The 11,372-nt window shown below is 38.8% G+C and overlaps 1 protein-coding gene across 1 annotated transcript in view; it reads right to left on the reverse strand.

The window, feature by feature from the left end:
* Positions 1-5,424, reverse strand: part of ATMIN7 (HOPM interactor 7) — a 64,830-nt gene extending 59,406 nt beyond the window's left edge. The window contains exon 1 of the mRNA XM_087696782.1: positions 5,018-5,424. Within this exon, the coding sequence (XP_087552908.1) occupies positions 5,018-5,126 (109 nt within the window). The 5' untranslated portion in view covers positions 5,127-5,424. The remainder of the gene's footprint in view (positions 1-5,017) is intronic.
* Positions 5,425-11,372: the final 5,948 nt, after the last annotated feature.

Consider the following 11,372-nt stretch of genomic DNA (forward strand, 5'->3'; position numbering starts at 1 on the left):
TATTGGATCTTAGGGATCCCCTACATCTTCTTTCTCCTCTTCTTCTTGCCTTGGTCACTTGGTCAGCATGGAGCCAACTCCTGAGATTGAGTACGGGCATATCCTTATGGTTCTCGATACCACACAAAGTCCGACATTCCTCATATACATTGCATGTTTTCATCATCTTTGTACTACGGTGCTTGGGCAAGTGAACAATTTCCCCACGAGGGAACACTGTCGTGGTACCTACAACATCAGCATTCTTCAGCATGTAGCATTGCATCTCCACCTCACTTTTCTCTTGTTCCCCTTTTTGGGCCTGAGAGGGGGTATGGAGAAACCCTTCGCCCATCGTAGTTTGCGTTTTTTTGCATTTCTGCGTTTTGCGTTTAGGGTTTGCAGCCCCAAAAAGAGGCACCATCCTAGACTAACTATGCCTATTTATAGGCCACTCTCTTATTCATTCCTTACGACTGATTCATTCAATCCATCACCTCTTCTCTCCAACCTCTCCACTACCCTCGCACCCCTTCAGGAGGACATTGCGGTTCGTGGTTTGTGGCTATCTTCATCATCTTCCTTGTGCTATGGCACCCTTGTTCCCTTGTATCACATTCACTCCATGATTCAAAACCTCATCATTCCGTTCATCAGAGTTTTTTCTCTCTTCTCTTCTCTTCCCCATGTTTGTTGAGTTCACTCCGTGTTCCTCCCCGCAAACCCTATTGTCTCACTGGTACGTCATCTTTTCACACTTATATCCTCCTCTAACACAAACTGAGGCTCAAAAGCAAGAGATGACCATACATTGACACACGATGAAACCAACCTTCCTTCTCAAAGAGGGTGGCAATTCCCTGACCAAGCACTTAATTACAACAATTAGAAAATAAACATAAACTAAATGCACACTTTACCTTGATAATCTTGGACAGTAGACATCCTATTGGTCCCAAAACTAGCGCCCCTTTCAATATTTCTTTAACTTTATTGACTAATGGACTGGGTACAAGCTGAGATTCCACAATCTCCTTGGCTCATCCAAAAGCCCCTTGCTATATACGCAATCCCTTGAATTTGACCTAGGACTTGCTTCAATGAAACCCCAACTAGCCAAACACTGCCCCAAATTCACAATGGATGGCCCGACATCTAAATTTCCTGATAATTCCACAAATTGCAGATGTTGAATTCAGTGTGTGATGCCTTCTACTGATGGCATGAGTCTCGAGGTGGCTAGTATACCCTAACTTCTGCAAAAATTTAGGGTTTATAGTAGAATTCCCTTTGCTATCCACCAAATCTAGCTAAGATCTGCTCCAAATGGCTAAGTAAGCTAAGATCTTCTGAGAATTGATTGAACAAGGAGAGAGAATGCCAAAGAGAGAAAATTGAGAGATTTCTCACAGAGAAACCCTCCAATCTGCATGTTGCTTGTTTTAACCAGCAAGAAGAACAATTGCCTATAGCCTGCGAGCACCAAAATTGTTGTTGCCAGCCCCTAATGAGCCTTCTCTTGCTATGGACTGCCTGTTGATGGTTCGAGATGGTTTGTCACCTGCTGTTTTCTGCTTAGAAAATGGACTAGTAGCCTTTTCTCTCTCCTCCTCCAAACAACTAAATACTAATCTAAATGGCTAGACCAAACCCCAAAAACTTTTTATCGGTTTGCATGGGTAGTTTTGCCAAGTGGCAGCCTTCTACACCCAATTTTCAGCATTATCCAACCATTAAATTAATTTTCAAAAATAAATAATTGTACAAATGAATTTCAACCCTTCTGACCCTACCCAAAATTAAATGTGCCCATTTATAATTAAATTGGCTAGGCCATTTGCAACCTAGAGTGGTCCTTGATCTCTCGTGACCCTTAGGCCGCCATTAACTAATTAATTAACGCTAGCCCCTAGTGTCACCACTGACATTTAATGGCCAAACAATTGTCCTAGGTTCCAAACTGACACCAACTAATAGGCCAAGGACCCTGAGGGTGTAGTGGATGCCTTTGGCATGTTACCATGAAATAACTCCCATGTGCATCACACGTGTGTTAAACAACCTTGCACATCTGATTAGTAACTTAATCAAATGCTACCAGCAAGATTTAAGCATCTCAAAATTTTACGTCCCCATGGCACACAACTACTAGCAATTTCATGAACCATAGACTCAAGGTCCAAGTTGTTCCAAGCTCCATCATTCCTCACATAAAGTGGCAGACACCACTATATGTATAGATATTTGGTTTGGTCTCTAATACAGCTCATCTATATCTGACTAGATATTTCCTTTGCAATTACAATCTTGAGTTCATCCAACTAGAGACTGTTCGACCCCATTGGCAAGCTACTTTGTAGATTTTGTGGTGGATCTCACTAACTTATTGGACAAATTCACATTGGGCTAGTTATATAGACTCCTCAAGATCTTCTACACGTTTTCGTTCTTCCTTGGGATCAAGTGCCATATCTTGGAGTAACAAGCAACAACTTAATATTGCTCATTCTTCCACAAAGGCTAAGTATCGAGCGGCTTATGCGGCTACCCAAGATACCATAAGGAAAAGGATGGCTGAGGTTGGATTTCACAACCACAACCCACAATGATCCATGGGGATAGTCAAAGTTGCCCATTCATAGCCAAGAATCGTGTGTTTCTTGCCACATAAAGCACATTGAGTTCCAGTATTACTATGTTCGAGATCACATCCACAATGGGGAGCTACAGCTGCTTTATCATCCCACAATTGGCAATGTGGTGGAAATCTTCAATGATCTTTTGCATCCCTTGGGAGCTCAAGCACACCTAGGATCCAACTGGGAGTGTTAGTGGTCCTAGTCATCTCCTAGTTGTGAGCCCTACAATGATTTAGTGAGGGACATTAGTAGTTTTATCTAAATTCACCCATTCTGTACACTTTTGGTCTTATTACTCTTTGTCCCTATTTTTGGGCCTCCTCCATCTTTTCTGTCCAAGACACCACCTACGAGTTTTTTTGAAGGGTTTCTTTAGGGTTACGCCACCCGAGAGTATTTCAAAGTTCCTTATCTATTTATAGGCACAAGTGTTAGTCGGTCATTATCACTTCATGCCTTCTCGTTTCTAGCGCCTTCACTACAACTACATACTATAGCATGTGCAGAGGCTGATCACTACAACTACTCCAATTGGGTTCTCTCTTCATTGCCTTCATTGTTTCTTCTTGATAAAGCATTCCTCTTCTGCTGCCATCTTTGGCATAGCCACCTTGAGATATGTAATATGATAAACCAACACATTGAGCATTTTTTGTTACGGTTTCATGGTCTCATCATCATGGAGCCACAAAGAAATGTGTTGAAAACTAAGTATTGTGGGATGTCTCATGAGTAGACCCAAAGTAAAGCATTTGGTATGTCTTTCTTGGACATAACTGCATAGCACTTTACTATCTCTTTAGTCTTGGGATTCAACATTCAAGTTTCCATTGAATTGTGGACCATGGTTAAACTTTGCCTAAAAATTTGTAGCATGTACATACTCTTTATGTCAGCTAGCTGGTTATCAAAACCAGCAAGCAAGTATTGTGTCTATAAGCCCCATAGTCAGTGGTCCGGCAACTCCTATGCCACCTGTTAGTGTTCCTATGTTACAGGCATATCCTACGGACCCTTTGATGGCTCATGAGAAGCCAAAGCCATACAAGGAAGGTGGTGCAGCTGTACAGTTTGACATCTTTCGAGGATTTGAAGATAGGACTAAGGCTCTTTCTTTCTTACAGCAGTTTGATGTAGCATTTGCAGGAGGGAACTTTACAGAGCCTTCTAAGGTCCGGAAAGCTGCCACCTTTCTTAAGGACAATGCTAGTCAGTGGTGGAGTACACTACTGATGCAAGGACAGGCTCCTGCCACTTGGACTTACTTTAAGCAAGTATTTGCTTCTGCTTGGTTGACTAATGAATTTGAGATCGATGTTATATCAGCTTGGCACAATTTGGATGCATCTAAATGCAAGGATGTGGAAGACTATAACAAGAAGTTTTGGGAGGCTTTACTTCCAGTCACTTCTTACACGGTTGTGCCATTGACCGAGCAGATAGAGAAATATTGCTGCGGGCTGCCCAAGGAACTCCGGAATTATTGTACAAAGACAGGTCACCACTTTGACTCAGTTAATTGCTCATTTTGCTCTACTAGGCAGGCCTGCGTGGCTCATGAGTGTGTATTTCAATTCACATGTGCTTCATCACCATCAAGAAATACAGCCACTAGCATGTCATACACTGCACACTTAGATATTTGGATAAGGAGGAGTGTTTTAAAAGACACAGAAGCAAGTGTGCTTTACATTGCTGACATATTTCCAACACACCAAACTGCAGCTTGGTAACTGAGGGTCAAGCCATGAAATGTGAACAAAACTACCCAGATGATTGGTTGATAGACCAGCCATTTACACATGGACCTCAAACTGCCACAATCTAAATTCAGCCATATGTTGCCAAATTAGCTAATGTGTGGCGATCACCTAGTCCAGTTAACTCTGCTGCCCGTGAACCTTGAGCAATATAACCCACAACCTCAAAGTAGGGCCACGATCCACATCAATAAATTGATAATTTAACACATTCCTGAATGTCCAGCTTGTAACCATAGAAAACGGTGCTTCCTAACTGCAAAGTTGATTGCAGCTGCTATGCAGCTTGTAATTCAGGAGCCAGACATTATACCTAGAATACTCACATGTGCACATATCAAATTGGTTGCAGCTGCTATGCAGCTTGTAATTCAGGAGCCAGACACTATACCTAAAATGGCCACATGCGTGCATTAAATTGATCCTCAGCCGAGAATGTACTATAATTGAAGGGTAAAGTCAATAATAGCAACGCATTGGATGATTTTCTGGATGTCTATCGCTGCTTAAAGATGACAAAATAACACTGCAATCAAGTCCCCTCCCTCCAAAAGAACAAATTATAATAAGTGAACAAAAAAAAACGTTCTTTGGAAGACATGAAGATGGATCTAGACGGGGAGTAAGTAATTTGTGTACCTAGATAAACATTGAGGGCCTTGTGAAGGTCCGTGTACTTCTTGCCCGAGGAGTCCTTGAGCATCCGCTCAAAAGCCCGTGTGACGAAGGCACCTGCGGCCTCCGCCATGGTGTCTTTCTTCTCGGCCTTGAGACCTCCAGCTACAAAGAGGGAACCAGAAATTCAACAGGCAGCGATAAGATAGGCCAGCATCGTCCGGATCTATGTCTTCTATCTCGGTTCCTTATCGAAGACAGTCGTTGATGATGATGATGACGACGATGGTGGTGGTGATGGTGAGAGAACCCTCAGATCTGCGCCTTAACAGAGCGATTCAGCTCTTCTGTAGACTGCCTTGGGCATCACCATGTCATCCTGGGCCATGAGATCTACAAAAATGAAATGGAAAAACCTTTGGTACCTAAAAGGGGGTATTATTAACATGCCAATAACCATCCTTTTACTTGGCTTTAGATCTACTTAAGTTTTCTCAAATAGGAGTGTCTCCGTTAAGGTGCCTTTACTTTTTGGTTTCATATTCATTGGTGCCATTACTTTTAGGTTTCTTATTAATGGGTAGGGGTGTCTATTGCAAGTGAAGGGGCGTTCGGTTTTTGGCATCCCCCATCCTACACGCTTTCACTTTTCACAATCACAACACCTAATGTGTGTTCTTATATTTTCTATAATCATAGCTTCCTCAACAAGCTACATCGTTTTAAGCATATTCTGCCTTGACGATGCAACAAGTATGGTTGATCAATCTAATCCAATGGATTCCTCTATCACAACTTACTAGACTGTTGTTTTATTTTCAAGGAATGAAAGTAAACATCACATTGTAAACTTGTATGATTGCCTTTATACAAATTACTGTTGATATTCATCTTTTTGTTTTTTTTTCTAGCTTAACTTATTTTTGGTGCCTTTAGTTTCTATGCAATCTCACCATAACACTTATGATTTTGTGCGGCATGCCACCATGGAATAAATCTACCACCTAATCTAACCTTTCTCTCAACAATTGTGGAGGTCTTTCTTCTTTAAGTTTGCTAGATGAGGGATCCATTGCATGTCTCCTCATGGAGGGGAAAAGGGATATTAATTGAAGCTTGAAATTGAGAGAATTACACCATTAAATAAGCTCCAAACATCACTTGTAGTGATTCTCCTATCATTTTATTTCTTGAGGTGAGAGTTATTGATTGTTTACTAGCATTTGAAATTAAGATTGTGCATAGAATGTGACATGGAAATGAGAACAAAAATCGTAGGTCTAAAACTAGAAGTCAAAAGATAACACTCATAATTTGCAATTAGGTTGAAGTCAAAAGCTGAAAGATTACTATTGTAAACACTTACATAAGACACAACCATCCACGCTACTTTTATGCCCCTTTATACGATGCAAATTGTATCTATGTGTTCCATCCCTAATTGTTATTTGCACGAATTGATGATAGTGTATAACATGAGCAAAGAAGGATGGACCTCTTAACTAAGTTCAACAACAAAACAACCTTATGGTGATAAAAAGTGAAGAGTATTTTCATACATTGCAATGACTTATATTGAGATCCAATAGGAATGATCAAAAGACCCAAAGGAGATAATAGCCAACACTTTGCCATGATAGAATATTATAGTAGAAGCTATGCATGTACACCTAAGATCTCATAAGAATGCTACTAGTTTTCATTGTTAATCTACCCAAGACCAAGAAAAGGTCATGATGTTGTTTTGGTGGGTAATTATGATAAGCTAATTAAGATGGTTCATTTTATTCCTACTGAATGGGCATTAAAGCATCTAAGTAGCATGAATATTTGTTGAGAAACGGCATGATTGTATGGATGTCCTATGAGCACTTCCAATGATAGTATGCCCATCAAATGGAGAGAGTAATCAGTCTTCGAAGGGCACATTGAGAGCCTAGATTGGGAATATTATCTTCCAATTATGGAATTTGCTTGTGAGGGTGTTAAGCATGCATTTAATGCACGTTCACAAAGCATGCATCAAATGCTTGTTCACAAAGCAAGGAGGCTTAGAAAGTAAAGGCAAATAATCGGACCAGATGTTACATTTTGCCATGTTGAAAAGGGCCAAGATGGTTATAAGGGTCATAAAAGTCATAAATGAGACAACTTTGTTTTCAAGAGGGTGATAGAGTATACTTAAAATTTTTGAACTTTTTGTCTATAAAAAATAGAAAAATCTCTATCTTACTCCTTCAGTCTTGTGGTTTATTTGTAATGCTTAAAAGGTTTGATTAATAGTGTACAGGTTAACACTACTAAATGAGAGGTAAGTTCAATTAGTTTCTCGTGCCTATAGTTAATTTGAGCAAAACTAAGAGATAGTACTAATTTCTCATAAGAACCTCAATTAACCATTCATTGATTTGCTCGCTACCATATGAACCAAAATGTACTTAAGTTCATTGAGGGGGGAGAATTATGCTTTTTTTTTATAAATCGTATTTATATAAATGAAAACTAACAACCTAAGTATAGTTCCGCTTAGGAATGGGTGAGTGTAATTCATTATGTGTATTCTCATTTCTTTTTTAGAACTTGTCAAGGAGAAAAACACTTATCATGGGGAGGGGAGAGAAGTATATCTTAATTTTGTAATAGGATGTACATAGATGATGAATATATACATAAAATAGATCTCATTGTATGGTAGATGGGATGGCCTATGCAAGTCATTATCAAATGATGCACATGATATGTGATGTATGCTTGGTAAGAGATTGCCTTTCGATATTCTCAAGTGAATAAAGACCCAATGCGACTAAGGTTGGCTTTGTTGGCATTGTACACATCACAAGTTTATGCACTATATGCAACCATTTGAGTAGGTTAGGTGGGCACATTTGCCAACTTGGGCGGCACATTTCTCATCTCTAGGTGGACTAAATTTAGCTTGGTTGACCTACATTTTAGATCCTCTCCATTAACCAATCTAATTCATCATCTATTTACTCATCACCTACATATCATGGGCCCCGTTCTCCTCCTCCTTTCTCACATTCAACACACTTCATATGATTGGAGAGAAGGAGATAGGATCACTCAGATGGCTGCCATTGCCCACGCATTCATTATCCTGCTTTGATATACGGATTCCATGGCCTCTTATCTCATTCTCTAAGTTCACATGTTCTTGCTTGCTTGTTCAACTCTTTTAGCATTCATAGTTGCTTTTGTTTGCTTTTATGCCCATCTCTTTCTCACATTGTGGACTTCTCCAATGTCAAGAAGACTAAATAGATGATGTTGATGTGTCTCATACTAGAGTTGTATCCAAGTATAGTAGGCTTAAGTGTAGAACTATCCTCTTCTAGCTTTTTCATAAGTTTGTTAGATGTTCTTACATCACCTTAAAGGGTTTCCCTAAGAGTCTATTGCATATGAGGGGTGTCTAGGACATCTTCTCATAGTTTGGGGATTTTGCCCATATCTCATGCTCTATTATGGGTGGTGGACATAGGCTTTGCTTGGGCATAAATTGTGATGTGATTGGCATCCATGGTTGCCTAGGAATTAAGTTTGTACTCTAGAACTAAAACCATGCCTCAAATCAAATACTAGAATCCTTGCCAAAAATTTCTACATGCACAGGCTCATTGATGCTCAATTTATGAATTGACTTACACAAGTACGATTCTGACATTTGTTGTGATATAACCCATGCTAATGCAATTTGTATTAGGCAAAAGCTATTCATAATGGGCAAACTCCAACATCATGTGGATAATGCAAAATATATCATGCAAGGTGCTAAAAGCTAAAACGTTTTCACATCTCGGATGGTCCCCTAGCATCAACATGAGAAATGCCTAAATTGTTGATCTCTATTAGCAAAAAGAACCTAGTATTAAAGTCATTGGTATGTAGTTCCTAAGTAGTTACAATCTTTAGAATGAATATAAGTGCTCAATCAACTATCAAGTCTCAATCTCATAAGAAAAAAAGCCCAACCCAATGAATGATTGTATGAAAATACCTTAAATAGTTTGAATATGCTACTTTATGCTCACATGATTCAACCACCTTAGCCTTAGTTTGAGTGCTAGAATGGTAGCCAAAGTAAAGATCAATTGCAAATCAAATTTATATCAAGCACAAATTTTAATGCTTTTGACAATGCCATAAGCAAGATGATTGATGTCATGAGTTTTAGACTATAATATTATTCCAAAACAAAAAAGAAGCTCCATTAAGGCCAACCAATATGTAGATTATGGTAGGATTTAATCACATCGTCAATAGTGTGGATAGCTTAGAGACTTGTTAATGAACAAGGTTTCTACAAAGGAACTCTTTAGATCCAATCACACAATCAATAGTGTGGACACATAAAGAGGCTTCTTAATGAATATGGTTTCCGTAAATGAAACTTTTGGCCATGGCTACTCGAACACCAACTCAACCTTACAAGCTCACCTAATAGCCTCACATAAAGATGCAACTCCCCAAAGCACAAATATAGCATCCAAGAGACAAACACAAAACCAAGCAAGAAATTGTGAGTGAGTTGGCCACCAAAATCAATTGTAGGTTATCAAAGACCCTAACAACTATTATGCCTTCTAGCAATTCAAGATGCACAAAAGTAAGACATTAGCCAAGTGCTAGGTGTATTTAAAGTGCAAAGGTTTCAATGGAAACTAAAGTAGAAATTAGCCACACATAGGCATTGTCAATGGTATGGATGCCCAAGAGGTTTCGTAAAGGTGCAACCCTACAAAGCTAGCAATTGCATCCAAGAAACATCATAAAAAGTAAGAAAATATGGTTACTTAAGCAACCAAAATCAATTGTGGGTACCAAAGAACTTAACAACTATTATGCCCTTGCAACATTACCAAGCACACAAAAGAGAAGACCGTACCCAAGGGCTAGGTCTAAAGCACAAAGGTAGCAATGGAAACTAAAGTAGAAGTTAACCACTTGAGGAAATACACAGGGGCGATGACTTGATGTGGTATGCACCCTAAAGTAGAAGTTAACCACACATGCACGTTTGGAGCGAGCAATAATACTCGACGAAATTTGTAGGGGTGATGATTTGATGTAGTTGGTTTTGCCAAATATATATACTCAAATACATTTGCAGCTTCACAAGAATCAATCGACACATTTCTTAACAAAAGGCTCAAGAATGAGAAGATTAAGGTTGCATCACTTGTTGGAGTACGGACAAATAGAGAAACTAAAGAAGAGCCACTTAGCCAAATCATATTTGTGGATGAGTGGCATGGCACAATAGGAGTTCTTAAACTATATGTTAGTGAAATTGTCTTGTGTGAAATAAAAACTTTAATCTAGAAATATAATATTGGCACTTGAACCTACAAAAGATGGAGGTGGTAAGCATCATAAGGGAAAAGTTAGTGACGAAAGAGTACACTATAACTTCTAAGATACATTGTAATTTCCCTCATGCTCCATGGGTTAATTAGCTATCACAAGCAAGTTGTAACTCCTAAGTCAATCATCAACTTAGGCCTACTACATCAAACTACTAGCTTGTAAACACTTGTATTGTAACAACAAGATCACATATAGATCTCAAAATCTAGAACTAATACTATAGCATATTATTTTATTGATTGAATTTTAAGAGCGAGTTATCACAGTATGGATCGTAATCGAGTTCCATCAAGGCCTAAAGGATCTTTAAAGATCTACTTAACCAAATGTTTAATCATTTTTTATTTGAAACACCTAAATCATCATCACATCATAAGAAAGAAGAATCAAAATATCCATTCCACTAGTTAGAAAATATAATCACATTTTTGTGTGAGATGGTCTTACTCCATCCATAGCCAATTGTAGAGAATTAAGATAAGGTGAAGGATGGAACCTTATAGGCTTTTCTAAGAACCATCCCTAATCCAACCACGATCATGAGCAAATTGACCACATCCATAGATCTTAGACTATTACTCTGATGCTACCAAACATATCGTACGAGTGGGAATGTCTATAAAGAAATCTAATGATAAAGTGCATATAACAATTTAATTGTCCATTATTGCAACTTACAAAATATAACAAAATATAGTGATGCCCCTTTATATAGCCTATAACCCCAAAATCCAAGGAGAACTATAACATAAGTTTCAACCATATAAGTACCTCATTAATGAAACTACATAAACCATAGACACTATCAAAACCATAAAGTTGATAATCCCCTTGTAAGTTACATCATTAGAGAATCAGAGCAAAATGAAAAAAAAGCCAATGGGGTTGAAGTTTAGTTCGGGTCGAGTATTGCAAGTGCATGAGTTCAAACCTTGGGTCGTGCTTCATTGGTGGCACCAATCTATTCACGTCCAAGAAATGGAATTAATTG

This window comes from Lygodium microphyllum, chromosome 2 (genome assembly GCF_053477565.2).
Source record: "Lygodium microphyllum isolate KBCC chromosome 2, Lygodium_microphyllum_v1.1.10, whole genome shotgun sequence".
NCBI lineage: Eukaryota > Viridiplantae > Streptophyta > Polypodiopsida > Schizaeales > Lygodiaceae > Lygodium > Lygodium microphyllum.